This window comes from Pseudopodoces humilis, chromosome 7 (genome assembly GCF_049639895.1).
Source record: "Pseudopodoces humilis isolate 2021_Gansu_Grassland_sample_001 chromosome 7, ASM4963989v1, whole genome shotgun sequence".
In the NCBI taxonomy this organism is placed as follows: domain Eukaryota; kingdom Metazoa; phylum Chordata; class Aves; order Passeriformes; family Paridae; genus Pseudopodoces; species Pseudopodoces humilis.
The window spans coordinates 8,445,852-8,460,549 of NC_142206.1; the positions used below are offsets into that span (position 1 = coordinate 8,445,852).

At 61.1% G+C, this 14,698-nt stretch overlaps 2 protein-coding genes across 7 annotated transcripts; both read left to right on the top strand.

Annotated features, from left to right (window-relative positions):
- Window positions 1-11: 11 nt before the first annotated feature.
- PATL1 (PAT1 homolog 1, processing body mRNA decay factor) lies at window positions 12-8,469 on the top strand. Of its 5 annotated transcripts, none has more exons than XM_014257834.2 (19): window positions 12-112; window positions 1,392-1,503; window positions 1,589-1,800; window positions 1,883-1,957; window positions 2,534-2,728; window positions 2,820-2,921; window positions 3,086-3,175; window positions 3,307-3,518; window positions 3,591-3,680; window positions 3,810-3,993; window positions 4,982-5,105; window positions 5,194-5,291; window positions 5,374-5,433; window positions 5,541-5,689; window positions 6,007-6,166; window positions 6,327-6,476; window positions 6,865-6,956; window positions 7,094-7,243; window positions 7,423-8,469. In XM_014257834.2, the coding sequence occupies exons 1-19, from the start codon at window positions 80-82 to the stop codon at window positions 7,442-7,444; spliced, it is 2,310 nt and encodes a 769-aa protein (XP_014113309.1). In that variant the 5' UTR covers window positions 12-79; the 3' UTR covers window positions 7,445-8,469. The 5 variants fall into 5 exon arrangements, with proteins under 5 accessions (XP_014113309.1, XP_014113307.1, XP_014113310.1 ...); XM_014257832.2 differs by having other exon boundaries at window positions 13-112; window positions 1,880-1,957; XM_014257835.2 differs by lacking the exon at window positions 12-112 and adding an exon at window positions 842-916 and having other exon boundaries at window positions 1,880-1,957.
- A 409-nt stretch (window positions 8,470-8,878) lies between these two features.
- OSBP (oxysterol binding protein) lies at window positions 8,879-14,682 on the top strand. Of its 2 annotated transcripts, XM_088058203.1 has the most exons (14): window positions 8,879-9,186; window positions 10,143-10,351; window positions 10,931-11,178; window positions 11,251-11,449; window positions 11,751-11,856; window positions 11,936-11,990; window positions 12,090-12,221; window positions 12,298-12,543; window positions 12,624-12,744; window positions 12,827-12,930; window positions 13,020-13,115; window positions 13,198-13,379; window positions 13,464-13,684; window positions 13,760-14,682. In XM_088058203.1, the coding sequence occupies exons 1-14, from the start codon at window positions 8,879-8,881 to the stop codon at window positions 13,900-13,902; spliced, it is 2,370 nt and encodes a 789-aa protein (XP_087914329.1). In that variant the 3' UTR covers window positions 13,903-14,682. The 2 variants fall into 2 exon arrangements, with proteins under 2 accessions (XP_087914329.1, XP_005529011.2); XM_005528954.3 differs by having other exon boundaries at window positions 13,464-14,682.
- The last annotated feature ends 16 nt before the right edge of the window (window positions 14,683-14,698 follow it).

Here is a 14,698-nt window from a genome sequence, read left to right on the forward strand (position 1 = left end):
GCTACAGACGGTAGCTGGGGGTGGCCCCCGGGCACCCCGGGAGGTGACAGAGGTGGGGGAGGATGTGGGTTTGGAGGCGATGAGGAAGCTGATGCCCCACGGGGGTCACACGGTGAGAACGTGTCACCCCCTGCCACGTGTGGCTTGCAGCGGGAGGACGGCTGGGGACAGGGAACGCGGCTGGGGGAACATCGCTGGGGACACGGCTATGGGTGTGGGTCACAGCTGGGCACGTGGCTGGGTTCAGGGGGCACCACTCGGTGGGACGAGGCTGTGGATAGGGGTCACAGCTGGGGACACAGCTGGGGGCGGGACACAGCCATGGATTCAAGACACAGCTGGGGGGACACTGGAGACGGGACATGAGCAGGCACAGGGGAGAGCTTGAGGACATGGCTGCAATTAGCGGACACAAGTGAGGGTCGTGACTGGGAACAGGGGTCACGGCTGGGGGAGACACAGCTGGGGACAGAGAACACAGCTGGGGAACATGACTGTGGATGGGACACAGCTGGGGACAGAGAACACAGCTGGGGAACATGACTGTGGATGGGACACAGCTGGGGACAGGGCTGGGCGGGCACTGCGGGAGCTATGGATGGAGTGACATCGGGCATGGATGGCACTGGGGGGCACGGCTGCGCGCAGGGGACATGCGGCTGTCACAGCTGTGGGGGGTAGAAAAAGGGACGCTACCTCTTTAAGAAACACACAAGAGGGGCGTGGTCTCCGTTGGGCGTGGCCCTCGTTGGCTCCGCCCCATCGCGCGCCGGCGGGCGTGGCACGGGGAGGTTGCGGCAGATGACGTCATGCGGCTGCGCCCGCGGCGGCGCATGCGCGGCGGGGCCCGGGGCCTGGTCGGGCGGCGCGGAGCCTGCGGGCGGGGGGCGCCGGCGCCGCCATGTTCCGGTACCCGGTGAGCGGGGAGGAGCCGGGGAGGAGCCGGGGGGGGCCAGAGCGGGCGGGGCCCCGCGGGGCCTGCGGGAGAAACGCGCCGGGACGGCACTGGGGCGGTGTAACAGGGTGGGGGGTGTATAACGGGCTGGTGCGGGGGAGGTAAAAGGAGTTGGGGAGGGCGGTCCCTGAGGGGGTCTGAGGGGCTGGGAGGGAGCTCCAGGGTGGCAGAAGGAGTCTGGGGTCACTGGGGAACTATAACGGGCTGGGGGAGCGTATAACGGGAGGGGTGACTCTCTAGGTCTGGAGGGGTCACTGGGGAGATGTAACGGGTTGGGGGAGTCACTGCATAGGAATAATGAGTTGGGGGGATTTCCGGGATGGATAATGGGGCTGGGGGAGGTATCGCTGGTTGAGGGCATTATTGTATAGATATAATGGGCTGGGGGGTCATCAGGGAGGTACAGTGGGGCTGACCTCATCCCCGGCTGTCCCAGTCCCTGGAGGACTGCCCGCTGGACGAGGATGAAGATGCCTTCCAGGCCCTGGGGGAGGAGGATGAAGACATCGACCAGTTCAACGATGACACCTTTGGGGCCGGGGCCGTCGGTGAGACCCTGAGCATCACCCCCAGATGTCCCTGAGCCCACAGATCCCCCCGGGCCCACGTCCCTCACCCTGTGCCCCCTCGCAGATGATGACTGGCAGGAGGCCCACGAGCGGCTGGCGGAGCTGGAGGACAAGGCCGGGTCGAGCCGGGAGCCAGACGGTCCCGTTGGGAATGACGGGGATGTTCTGGGTGACCCTGAGGACGCGCTGGCCGAGCGGCTCACGCGACTTGTCATCGACAGCGAGCTGGAGGACCCGGCCATCATGCAGGCCGTGCACACCAGGGACCCCCCACAGGTGGGAATGGGCTGGGGGATCCCGGGGGATGTGAGGATGGATCTCGCTGCGCCATCCTGACTCTCCTTGTGCTCTACAGCAGCCTGGAGGGCTGAATTCCAGCATCTGGGACAGTTCAGCTGTGCTGCGGCGCATCCGGGGGCCGCTCCTCGCTCAGGTAGGGCAGGGGGCTCTTCCCTGGTGATCCCAAATGCCCGTGGCAACCAGCTGGGTGGAATAAACTGTTCCTGAGATAGTGGAGTGTCCCGCTTCCCTCCAGCTGGATCCGTGGCTTGTGGGGGACCCTCATAGCTGTCACCCTCTGTCCCCCCATTGGACCCTGGAGGGCTGAGATGGCAGATTTTTGCTGTTCTGGGATGCCTGGTGATGTCTGAGGGATTTCAGGGCTCCCCGCAGGATCTGGGAATGTTGATGCCTGGAGGCAGAGGATTTTTGTGTTGTGGTTTCATTAAGAGTCAGGCTTTGAAGTGCTGCGTGTCCAATCCTCTCCCAACTCTCTCCTGGCACTGCCGGGCTGGGAGGTGACCCAGAATTCCCACCCCACGCCCTGTTATCCCAAACGGGATGCTCTTGGCAGTCACGGCTTCGGGAATGCCCAGCGTCACGTGGAGATCCCAGGGAAGCACAGTGGGACATGGAGAGCTGACAGTAGGAAGTGGGGACACTGACCCTCCTCCTTGTCCCAGCCTGTGACTCTCAGGGAATGGGGGTGTTCCTCCCATTCCTCCCACAGGAGATGCCGCCCGTGTCCGTGCTGGATTATGCCCTTCCCCAGAGGCCTCTGCAGGCTCGGGATGAAGAGCGGGATCCATCGGAGCGGGCGCTGCCCCGGCGCTCCTCGTCCCCCATCATCGGCAGCCCCCCGGTCCGGGCTGTTCCCATCGGCACCCCCCCGAAACAGGCCGCCATCCCAAACTTCAACCAGCAGGTACCTCCTCACTTCCCAACTTCCCACTGCTCCCAGGGGTGTAAGCTGCTTCCCAGGGGAGTGAGTGACTGTTCCACTTGCCTCTTCCCAGATCCTGTGTCCCAAGCCTGTCCACATCCGAGCTACCATGCAGCAGCGTTATCCCACTCCCTATGGAGAGAGGATGTCCCCCAACCAGCTCTGCAATGTTCCGGTATCCAGCTTTCTCTCCACCTTTTTTCTGGGGATTGATGACCAGGTCCCTCCCTGTGTTCCTGTGGCTCATCCCCACCCCACAGAGCCTGGCCTTCCTGGGATTTGTCCCATCTGCCAATCGTGGTCTGTGACTGGGGTCCCTTTTCCCAACTTTTTCCCCAGAATTCCTCCCTCCTGGGCCACCCGTTCCCCCACAGTGTTCCTCCCGTTCTCACGCACCTGCAGAGAGCCCAGCTGCTTGGAGGAGCCCAGGTAAAGCTCCTTCCTGTGCTTTATCCCACTTTTCCTCCTGGCACTGGGACTTGGCTCTCCATGGCTCTTGCCAGCCATCCCAGATCCTTTTCCCACCCGGCTGACTCCAGGTGTCCTCTCTGCCCCTCCAGGCCGGCCGAATGTCCCCCAGCCAGTTTGCCCGGGTGTCCGGGCTGGTGGGGAGCCCGCTGCCCTCCGTGAATCCCAAGCTGCTCCAGGGCAGAGTTGGGCAGATGATGTCCCCAGCCGGTGGGTTCCGTGCCTTTTTCGGGGCTCCCCCTGCCCCACCCCCCTCGCAGCTTCCGCACCCTCCAGGCCCCGGATCCCACCTGCAGAACCTGAGGTCGGTGCTGTCCTTGTCCCAGCATTCCAACCGCTCCCTGCATCCATCCCTGACAATTCCCGCTCTCCCCAGGCCGCAGACCCAGATGTTCCGGCCGGACACGACCCATTTGCACCCCCAGCACCGCCGGCTCCTGCATCAGCGGCAGCAGCAGAACCGAAAGTGAGTGCGGGGACAGGGACGGGGCCGCGTGGCACGGGGACGTGTCCTGCTTCTGGGGTCACCTGTCCCCCCTCTCTGTCCCTTCCTGTAGCTCCGGTGTGCTCACGGGTGCCCTTCTTCTCCTGCCAGCCAGCACCGGAGCCTCAACGGCTCCGGGGGGGACCGAGGGGGCCACCGGAGCAGCCATCAGGAGCAGATCCGTAAGGATCCCTATGCCAACCTCATGCTGCAGCGGGAAAAGGACTGGGTGTCCAAGATCCAGATGATGCAGCTGCAGAGCACTGATCCCTACCTGGATGATTATTATTATCAGGTACTTGGGAGCAGGATCTTCCCCTTGTCCGTTGGGTATTGGGTGGGAATGGGGTGCAGAGAGAGATCCAGTGGATTGCTTTCTTCCTGGAAGAGGAAGGCAGAGGGACAGAGTGGGATCAGCATCCTTGGGAAGAGCTGACTCCTTGGGCGAGATTTCCAGGAGTGAGGAGATGTTGGGATACACCAATCTCATAGGTCTGGGATAACAGGAGAGCAGCTCCTCTCCATCAGAAGTGTGACAGAGCCAGGATAAAACCCTTGGAATGAGACAAGGGAGATGCTAAATGGAAAACTCAAGATCTTGAGATCCTTGGGCAGGGAAAGGCTGACTTTGGTCCGACTGGGAATGGTGGTGGTGAATCCTGTGGGAATCCAAGGAGTGCAGTGGAGAAGGTGGATAGGGAGAGAGTGCTCCTGCTTTTTTCCATTTCAGGAATGGGGGATTGTCAGACAGTGCTGGGAAAAGCCAGACTTGGAGCAGGTGAAGCAATGTGGTGGTTGGGGGACTGTTTGAGGGTTCCCAGGGAGAGAGTCTGGGATGGTCCTTGGGAGATTGAATGGAATGGAAGAGCTGTGGCTGCTGAGTCCACCTCTCGTGAGGTGGCAGAGTTTTTCTGGGATCTGTGGGTGAGCTGGTCCCAGCAGAGAAGAGGAACTGATGCAGGATGTGAGTCAGCAAAGCTCTGCCATTGTGAAATGGGGTGGATGGGGTGGGGAGGGCCCCAGCACAGTGCTAGTGGAGCAAGGCAGGCTAACTGGGATGTGCTGGGAAGGACTGGGAACCCCACAAGGAGAGCGGATTTGTCATTGTCCTGAGAGAGGGTTAAGGAGGAGCCTCAATCTATCTCATCCTGAGGAATGGGAGAGGAGGATGGACTCTGCTGTGGCTTAAATGATGATGTTGAGAAGACAGTGGAGCTGAGGAGAAGGAGATGGTCAATGGTTTTTTGGGAGAAGGCTCTCAACCTTTCCTCTCCCTGCCTCAGAATTACTTCCAGAAGCTGGAGAAGTTGGCAGCAGCTGAGGAAGTGCACGGTGATGGTCCCAAGAAGGAGCGCACTAAACTCATCACCCCACAGGTGGCCAAGCTGGAGCACACCTACAAGCCAGGTAAAGCCCTCCAGCAGCCCCAGGGCTCCTTTTATCCAGGGATTGCAGGGGCTCATCCCTCGGCTTCCCTGCTCCCTCCTTCCTGCAGTGCAGTTTGAGGGCTCGCTAGGAAAGCTCACCGTCTCCAGTGTCAACAACCCCCGGAAGATGATCGACGCCGTGGTGACGTCCCGCAGCGAGGATGATGTGAGTTCCTGGCCTTCCTCCTTTCCAACACAGCCCTGTGGCTGCTTCCCACGGCCCTGATTCCCTCTTCCCTCCCTGGCAGGAGACAAAGGAGAAGCAGGTCCGGGATAAGAGGCGACAGACCCTTGTCACCATCGAGAAGGTGAGTTTGAAGGGGATCATCCCGACCCTCAGAGGTCCATGGTGGGATAAAAAGTGGGCCAACCCAACCCATTCCATGATTTCCTGAGTGATCCATGCTTCCTGCAGACGTACAGCCTCCTCCTGGACGTGGAGGACTATGAGCGCCGCTACCTCCTGAGCCTGGAAGGGGAGCGGCCAGCCCTGATGGGAGAAAGGAAGCAGAAGATCTGTGACATGTATGACAATCTGAGGGGGAAGGCACCTGGGCAGGACAGGTGAGCGGGATTTGGGAGCTCCAACACTCTGGGACCACAGAAACCAGTTTTCTGTGGATCTGTTTGACTCTTGCAGGGAGCTGAAGTAACCTTTTTTTTATCCATTTTACCCTCACTTTGGTTACAAAGTCACAATTTCCATCCCTTCCGACTGGCAGGGCTGATTTAGGGATGTCATTCCTGTGTAGTTTTGCTCTCCTCAGGGATGTTTTTTGAGGCATGGGTGTTTTCCATCTGGTGCTGGGGCAGATCCCAGTATGGGATAACCCTGGGATGCTCCCAGTTGAAGGCTGACGCCTTTCTCCCTCCCTCCTCAGGCCGAGTGATGACCACTTCATGCAGATCATGTGCATCCGGAAAGGAAAGCGCCTGGTGGCCCGGATCCTCCCCTTCCTGGCTCCAGAGCAAGCGGCCGACGTGCTCATGGCCACGGCCAGGAACCTGCCCTTCCTCATCAAGAAGGATGCTCAGGATGAGGTGAGGCTCCAGAGACTGAAAGGGCTCCGTGTGTCTTCAGGATGGCAGTTCCTGGGAGGGTGCCAGAGGTTTGGGGGGGCTGTGTGGGAGAAGCTGTTTGCAATTCCAACCAGGCACAGGGAAGTGTGTTGAGCTCCCAACTGTGTTCCTGTCTCCACAGGTGCTTCCCTGCCTCTTGAGGCCCTTTTCCCATGTCCTCTACCACCTTCCCTTGGGAACAGTCACCAGCCTTGTGCAGCAGCTCACGAACCTACCTCAGAGCGCCGCCGCTCCCACCAACCTGCACCTCACTGCTGTGCTCCAAAACAAGGTGCTCCTCATCCCCACCCCTTCCCAGGCTTGGGAATTGCCCCAGCAGCCTCTCAGCACTGGGGTGTTCCCCTCACTCTTTAACAAGGGTGTCTGGCACATTAATTAATGGCCTGAGGTAGCCCCGGGCTATGCTTCAGCCTGGCAGCATTTTCTGGGTCTGTCCCGCTGTACTTCATGCTCCAGTCCTGGAATTTGGGGTGGGAATGTTGCTCCAGTGCTCCTGGGCTGGCAGTGGTCTGTGGTCTTTTCTTCCTCCTCCTCCTGCGAAGGCAGCCAGAGATCTTCCCGCCTGTGGCAGCATTCCAGGAGGGTTTGGAAGTGTTGAGGGTTGTCCGATTTTCCCAAGGAGTGCTTGGAGGGAACTGATCCCCTCCGTGTTCCCACAGTTTGGTCTGTCCCTGCTGTACCTGGTTCTGAGCCGAGGGGAGGAATTGCAGAGCTCAGACACAAACACGGAGCTGATGCAGGACAACCAATGGTGAGTCCCTGTCCTGGGCTGGCATTTTCCTGCCTGGAATGTCACCACATTCCCAGCCCCTTGGGGAGAAAAATGTAGCTTCCAGGCTTCTGGAACCCCATGCCTCTCACTGCTCCCTTCTCCTGTTTTTCCGGCAGGACAGAGCTGATGCTGATGGCGACCCGGGAGCTCCTGCGGATCCCTCAGGGAGCTTTGGCAAAGCCCATGTCCATCCCCTCCAACTTGATCTCCCTCTTCTCTCGCTATGTTGACCAGCAGAAGTTGAACCTGCTGGAGACAAAATTGCAGTGAGTGCCAGCCCTCTTTTCCCATGGGAATGTGGCCCTGTTCCAACAGGGGACCTGGAGAAGGGGGAAACCGGAGGTGGGGGTGCAGCTGGAGGAGGATTGGAGTGGGGAAAAGCAGCTTGGGGAGAGGGGAATCACTGCCTCCCTCTTACCCCACCACTGTTGTTCCCTGTTTCCAGCTTAGTGCAGGGGATCCGGTAGATCTCCGTGGCTCCTCGCCACCACCGGAATGTTCCCGAGGAAGGATGGATGGAAGGAAGGAAGGATGGATGAATGGAGGGCACACGGTTCACCCCACACTTCCCCCGACACCTGGCCTGGCACATGGGGCACATCTGCCCTCCAGTCCCTGGATCAGCAGGAAGAGGGGGTTGTTTGGCTGCTCCCCCCTCTCATACAAAGTGCTGCCTTTCCCTGCTGCTCCCAATTTCCCCCCGACTCCCTCTGCACCCCCAAAAACTGCTGCTTCCCCCCAAACACACACACACACACACCACACACACACACTACTGAGGATCCTGGGAAGTGGGGAGCCCCTTGCTCCACATCCTTGGCCAGGGGTTCCCCGCTCCTTCCCTGCTCCTTCTCCAACCCTTCCCACAAGCACTGAGCTCTGCTTCCTGCCCTTCCCCACACTTCACACACCTGTTTCGCACACTCGCCTCGTCTTCCCAAAATTCGGCTCCTTCCCTCCCCCTGGGATCAGCCCCAGCATCTCCGGGGTGAGGAGGCACAGCCGGGTCTGTCCCCTCTGGATAGGATCCAGGTGGATTCAGCTGTGCTGCTCCTTGGGAAGGTGGTGGTGGTGGTTGGGGGATAATTTTACCTTTTTTTTTTTTTTTTTTCTTTTAAAAATAAAAAAAAAACCCATGAGATTTGCACATATAGGGATTTTTCACCCCGGAATTCTTCCTGGCATTAACCAGCCCCCCTTCCGCTGCTCCCGGCTCCTTCCCTGTCTTTTTCCTCTGACAGATCAAGTGGAAAGTTCATTTATTATTTTATTTTATTTCTTTTTTCCTGCTTTTTTGTTTTGGTTTTTTTTTCCTTCCTCCCCTCCCCCATTTTACTGCTTGTTTTCTTAATTTCATTTGCTTGCGGTAATTTTTTTTGTTTGTTTTTTTTCTTCCCCATCCCTTCCAGTCTTTGGTTCTGGTTAATGAGAATAAAGTTTCTAAATTTACATTTTTATAGGGTATTGTAAATAAAGATGAATTGTATACGGCTGCCAGCCTGGCCTCTCCTTCTCTGGCCCGAGCCCCGCCCTGCGCGACCCCGCAATGTCCCGGCCTTGTCCCCGCTCTGTCCCCTCGGGGGTCTCGAACCCGCGAGCCCCGGGATTGCCTCCGTGGGCAGAGGGTAGCGGGCGTGGCTACGCCTCAGCCAATGGTAACGCGCGTGTCGCGAGGTCCCGCCCCTCAGCCAATCGCTGGCGGGTGACTCACCGCTAGGCGTCAGCACGCGCGGCGCGACGCTCCCCCGCCCATTGGCTCCCGGCCTGATTGACAGCCGAGGTGTCCGCCCTTGACCAATCGCAACGCGCGAACCGCCCCGCCAGCGCTCTGACCGCCAATGGGACGCGGACGTGGGCGGGGCGAGTGACGGCAACGCGGCGGGGCGGTGGCGGCGGCGGCGATGGCGGAGCTGCGTGCGGCGGGCGCGGGACCCGGCCCGGCCGCGCCCCCGGGCCCCGCGGCCCTGCCCGCGGCCCCCGGCCCCCCCCCGGCCCGGCCCCCCCGGGGGGCGGGGGGCGGCGGGCCCCCGGCCCCGAGGGCGGCGCCGGCGGCACCGACAACGTCGGCGGGCGGCGGAGCCGGCGCGGGCGGCGGCGGGGCCGGTCCCGGCTCGGCCCGCGAGGGTTGGCTCTTCAAGTGGACCAACTACATCAAGGGATACCAGCGCCGCTGGTTCGTGCTCAGCAATGGGCTGCTCAGCTACTACCGGTACGCACCGGGACCCGCCCCGCCGCCCCCCGGGCCCCCCGTGACCTTGGGGCCGGGCTGAGCCCCCGCGGCGGGAGGGAAGCCGGTGTGGGCCCCCCGCACCGAGCTGGGGAGCGTTCGGTGCCCCGGTGCCAGCTGGGAAGGAGGGCGGCTGACCTCCCTGTCTCCACGGTTGTCACCTCCATGTCACCGGGGATGTCACCTCCCGGTCACCGGGGCCGCACTTGGCCGAGGGGAGGTCGTTAGCCTGCTCTCCGTCGCCCCTCTGTGCCAGCAGGAGAGGGGGGCGGTTGTCACACCCCTGTCCCCATGGTTGTCACCTCCGGGTTGTCCCCGGGATTGTCACATCCCTGTCCCCGTGGGTATTTGAGGGCAGGTGGGGGCGGGGGTCTGCAGCCCCCTCAGCCTCCCGCAGCTCCCGGATCCCGCTGTCCCTCCCAGCGGCTCTTCCCGCTGGCCTCGTGTGTTGTCACCCGCGGGGACACCTGAGCCCGGGCGTGGGGGTGGCCCTGTCCCTCCATTATTGATGAGGAACCGGAGCCTTCGGCAGCTGCCAGCTCCGGTTACACCGCCGACAACGGGGGGGCACCGGGCTGGGGGTGATTGGGCTGGGGGTGGCCCGGCTGGATGTCACCTCTGTCACCCGCTGACGTGGAAGGGGAGTGCCAGCCTGGCGTGGCGTCTCTGGGACTTCACCCTCGTCCGGGGCCCTGCCAGGATCCGGGAAGCACCGGATCCCTGAGGCTCCAGGATCCCTGAGGCCGCTCAAGGGGGCTGTGGACTTGTCCCCCCAAAGCGACATCCCCAGGCTTGGCCCTGCTCTGGTGCCAGCAAACCCTCCCTATTAATAGCCCTGGCTGCCAGACTGGGAATGCCGAGCCCCCTGCGCGGCCCCCCGAGGGCACATCCCGGGGATCCCAGCCCTGTCCTTCCTTCACCACGGCCTTCCCGTGCAGATCCAAGGCGGAGATGGGCCACACGTGCCGTGGCACCATCAACCTGGCCACAGCCAACATCACCGTGGAGGATTCCTGCAATTTCATAATCTCCAACGGCGGAGCCCAGACCTACCACCTCAAGGCCAGCTCCGAGGTGGAGCGGCAGCGCTGGGTCACCGCCCTCGAGCTCGCGAAGGCCAAGGCTGTCAAGATGCTGGAGGAGTCAGGTACAGAATTCCTGGATCCATGGCAAGGTCATGGTGCACTCAGGGTGAAATCCCAGTGCCCAGAGTAGGATCAGTGTCCTCGGAGTGGGATCTCAGGCCTGCACAGACCCCGGGCCATGTTCCCAGAGCCCTACAGGACCCAGGGCAGGATATTAGTGTTCCACAGGATCCTAGTGCCTCACAGAACTGAGGGCAGGATCCCAATGCCCAAAGAATCCCAGCCCCACAGGGCACAGGATCCCAGTGCCCCCAAGCACGCTCCCAGTGACCCCAGGGCAGGATCACAGGGCAGCATCAGTGCCTTTAGGGCGGGCTTCGAGTTCCTCACAGACCCAGTGCCCCCAGGGCAGGATCCCAGTGCCATGGGCAGCATCCCAGCATCTCCAGCAAGGTTTGGAAGGGGAGGGCCATGTCCATGCACGTGTGACCCCAACAGCCCAGCATGCACAGAGATGGACCGTCAGTGTTTGGGAGCCCTCAGGGATTTGGGGATCCCCCTGTGCCCTTCCTAGCAGCCTCCCCACCAGCTCCTGGCATGAACATGACAATCCCACACTCCCTGTCCCTTCCCACCTGCAGACGACTCCGGCGACGAGTCTGTGTCGCAGACGGACAAGACGGAGCTGCAGAACACCCTGCGGATTTTATCCAGCAAAGTGGAGGACCTGAGCACCTGCAACGACCTGATCGCCAAGCACGGCACGGCCCTGCAGCGCTCCCTCAGCGAGCTCGAGGCCCTGCGGCTCCCTGCGGAGAGCACGGATAAGATCAAGCAGGTCAACGAGCGGGCCACGCTCTTCCGCATCACCTCCAACGCCATGATCAATGTGAGTCCCCATCCCGAGGATTCCACAGTGGGAAAAGCCCCCACTTCCATGCTGAGCGCTGTTTCCCCGCAGGCCTGCCGGGATTTCATGCTCCTGGCACAAACACACGGGAAGAAGTGGCAGAAGTCGCTGCAGCAGGAGCGGGATCAGCGGATTCGGCTGGAGGAGACGCTGGAGCAGCTGGCCAAGCAGCACAACCACCTGGAAAGGGCTTTCCGGGGGGCCACGGTGCTCCCTGCCGGCACGCCCGGCACTGGAGGCTCTGGAAAAGGTGGGGAGGGACAAGTGCTGTGCCCAAGTGTCTCTGAGATGCTTCCCGGGATTTTCTGAGCCAGACTCAGCTTCTCTCACTCTGCTGATCCCGAGGGATGTGTCTGTCCCAGCTCACCTGTGTAGCCAGGTGATTCTGGCATCCACAACAGGGTCCAGACTGGCTCCTCTGAGCCTTATCCAACACCCCTCAGATCTGGGGTAGGGTGTGACCCCCTCGCCTTGCTGATGGTGACAGGGGAGCCTTTGGCAGGAAACTGGGAATGATATCCTTTCCTCACCAGCCCTCTCCCCTTTCCCAGATCTGTGCTGCCCTGCCAAAGGTGACCTGAGTGATGAGGATGATGACAACAATGAGTTTTTTGACGCCCCAGAGATCTTCCCCATGCCTGATGTCATGGGCCACAAGTGAGTTTTGGGGGAGAGGGGGATCCCCTTGCTGTTCTGCCCTGCTCAGGAATGTTCACCCCCTTTCCCCCCTTCCCAGGAGAACTGGGAGCAACATCAGCGGCACCAGCAGTGACATCAGCCTGGATGAGCAGGTGGGATGGGGGTTTATGGCTTGGGGGTGCCCAAATTCCCATGGAAGTGTTTTGGGGGGGTCACAGGGATATAACAGCCTTTGTCTCCCCTCTCCCTAGTACAAGCACCAGGTTGAAGACACCAAGAAGGAGAAGAGAACCCGCATTCCCTACAAACCCAACTACAGCCTCAACCTCTGGAGCATCATGAAGAACTGCATCGGGAAGGAGCTGTCCAAGATTCCCATGCCAGTGAGCACAGATGCAGCCGGCGGGTGGGTGCGGGGCACTGCAGAACCCCCTTTTTTTGACCCGTTCCCTCTTCCAGGTGAATTTCAATGAGCCGCTGTCCATGCTGCAGCGGCTGACGGAGGACCTGGAATACCACGAGCTCCTGGATCGGGCAGCGCGGTGCGAGAGCTCCCTGGAGCAGCTGTGCTACGTGGCCGCTTTCACCGTGTCCTCCTACTCCACCACGGTCTTCCGCACCAGCAAACCCTTCAACCCACTCCTGGGGGAAACCTTCGAGCTGGATCGCCTGGAGGAGAATGGATACCGCTCCCTCTGCGAGCAGGTGTGGCCGGCTCCTCTCTCCCAGCCTTTCCTGGGCCATTGGGATGGCCAGCACTGAGCTGTCCCCAATCCCGTGTCCAGGTGAGCCACCACCCGCCAGCCGCTGCCCACCATGCCGACTCCAAGAATGGCTGGACGCTGCGCCAAGAAATCAAAATCACCAGCAAATTCCGAGGGAAATACCTCTCCATCATGCCTCTGGGTGAGCCCCCCAGGAGTGTGTGGGATTTTTGGGACCGCCTGAGGCTTCAGTTGTGGTTCCCAGCACAGTCTCCTTCCCTCAGGTACCATCCACTGCGTCTTCCACTCCTCCGGCCACCACTACACGTGGAAAAAGGTGACAACCACCGTGCACAACATCATAGTGGGGAAGCTCTGGATAGACCAGGTGGGAAGTCACGGATGGGAGCTGTATGGAAGCGTGGATCCCTGGGGAATGGGGCATGGGTGGGTCTGACTATCTTTTCCCCTCCACAGTCAGGTGAGATTGAGATCGTCAACCACAAGACAGGGGACAAGTGCATCCTCAAGTTTGTCCCTTACAGCTACTTCTCCCGGGATGTGGCAAGGAAGGTAGGGACATGGAGCCATGGGATACCCTGGGCTGCTCGTGACTGTGGTGTGTCCTAATCCAGGCTGTCCCCTCTCCCGCCAGGTGACCGGGGAGGTGATGGACCCCTCGGGAAAGGTGCATTTTGCCCTGCTGGGCACGTGGGACGAGAAGATGGATTGCTACAAGGTCCAGGTGGGAACAGGGGACAACGGAGCTGAGGCGCGGCCACGAGCCCACGAGGCCGAGGACAGCCGGGTGCTGCTGTGGAAGCGGAACCCTCTCCCGTGAGTGGGGAAAATGGGAATGAGGCAGCCCTGGGAGCTGGGCTGTGGGGCCGGCGCTGAGTCCCATTCCTTGCCGTGCCTTAGGAAGTATGCAGAGAACATGTATTACTTCTCGGAGCTGGCGCTGACCCTGAACGCGCCGGAGAGCGGGACGGCCCCCACGGACAGCCGGCGGCGCCCGGACCAGCGCCTCATGGAGAACGGGAGGTGGGACGAGGCCAATGCCGAGAAGCAGCGGCTGGAGGAGAAACAACGGCTCTCTCGCAAGCGCCGCGAGGCCGAGGCTGCCCGCGCCACCGAGGACGGTAAGGCGGGGCTGTCAGACAGGGATGTTGCCCCTCAGTGTCCCCCCCAGGCCCTCACCCCGCTGTGCCCCCCAGGAACACCCTACGATCCCTACAAACCGCTGTGGTTCGAGCGGAAGAAGGACCCTGTGACCCAGGAGCTGGCGCACATCTACAAGGGGGGCTACTGGGAGAGCAAGGAGAAGCAGGACTGGAGCTTGTGCCCAGATATTTTCTGAGCCCGGCGAGGAGGAGGAGGAGGAGGAGCGGCGGGGGGGGAGGGATGAAGGCCGGGATCCCCCCGTCCGTCCGTCTGTCTTAACCGTGTGTCCCCGCGCCTCGCCGTGAGCGCCGGCCGGGCTTTGCCTTAGCCCACCCAAACTGACCTTGGGGAGCAGGAGCCAACACAGCCCCCCCCCCCAAATCTGTGCTGGAGCAGGGGGGGTCCATTCATCCCACCCACCTCCTCGGCATCCTGGGGTGGAGAGCACGGCTGCCCCTGGGGTGGGGGGCCCTGGGGAAGGCGCAGCGGGGCGAGCCCGAGGCTGGCCTTGGTCTCCCCCCCTCCCCTTTTATTCCCATTCCCCTTCGCCCCCAGGAGTTTGGGTGCTTTTGGAGTCTGGAGGGGGCCAGACTCCCACCCCAGCCTGTTCTATAGGTGTATATTATATATATGTAGAGAGCAATCGGGGTCCCCTTCTCCCCCACAGCCCCCAGTTTGGGGGGTCTCCACCCTCCCCGGGGTGGGCCCCGCATGTCGGGACCACCCATGAGGTGCCTTCCCTGTAGGTTTAGGGCAGGGGGAGGGCCTGGGTTTTGGGGGGGTCTCTCCAGGGTGCAGTGGGACCCTGCACCCCCAGACACTACAGGGGTGGGGAGATGCACCGTGGGGGAGTCTCTGCACCCCCGAACCCGAAACTGGGGGCGTTTGATGCCTTTTTATTTTATTTTTTCTTTTTTTGGGTTTTTTTTTTTTGTCTCCAGAAAAAGAACTAAATTAAAATCTGTGAATGCCCCAACGCTGTGCCTGCTCTG

What these genes read in the sequence shown, in the direction of transcription:
- OSBP (XM_005528954.3), top strand. Translation starts at nt 8,879, where the DNA reads ATGGCGGAGCTGCGTGCGGCGGGCGCGGGACCCGGCCCGGCCGCGCCC. An exon ending in ACCGCTCCCTCTGCGAGCAG is followed by an intron (nt 12,544 to 12,623) that starts GTGTGGCCGGCT and finishes TCCCGTGTCCAG; the next exon opens with GTGAGCCACCACCCGCCAGC. An exon ending in CCTCTCCATCATGCCTCTGG is followed by an intron (nt 12,745 to 12,826) that starts GTGAGCCCCCCA and finishes TCCTTCCCTCAG; the next exon opens with GTACCATCCACTGCGTCTTC.
- PATL1 (XM_088058349.1), top strand. An exon ending in GGAGCACACCTACAAGCCAG is followed by an intron (nt 5,106 to 5,193) that starts GTAAAGCCCTCC and finishes TCCTTCCTGCAG; the next exon opens with TGCAGTTTGAGGGCTCGCTA. An exon ending in CCCTTGTCACCATCGAGAAG is followed by an intron (nt 5,434 to 5,540) that starts GTGAGTTTGAAG and finishes TGCTTCCTGCAG; the next exon opens with ACGTACAGCCTCCTCCTGGA.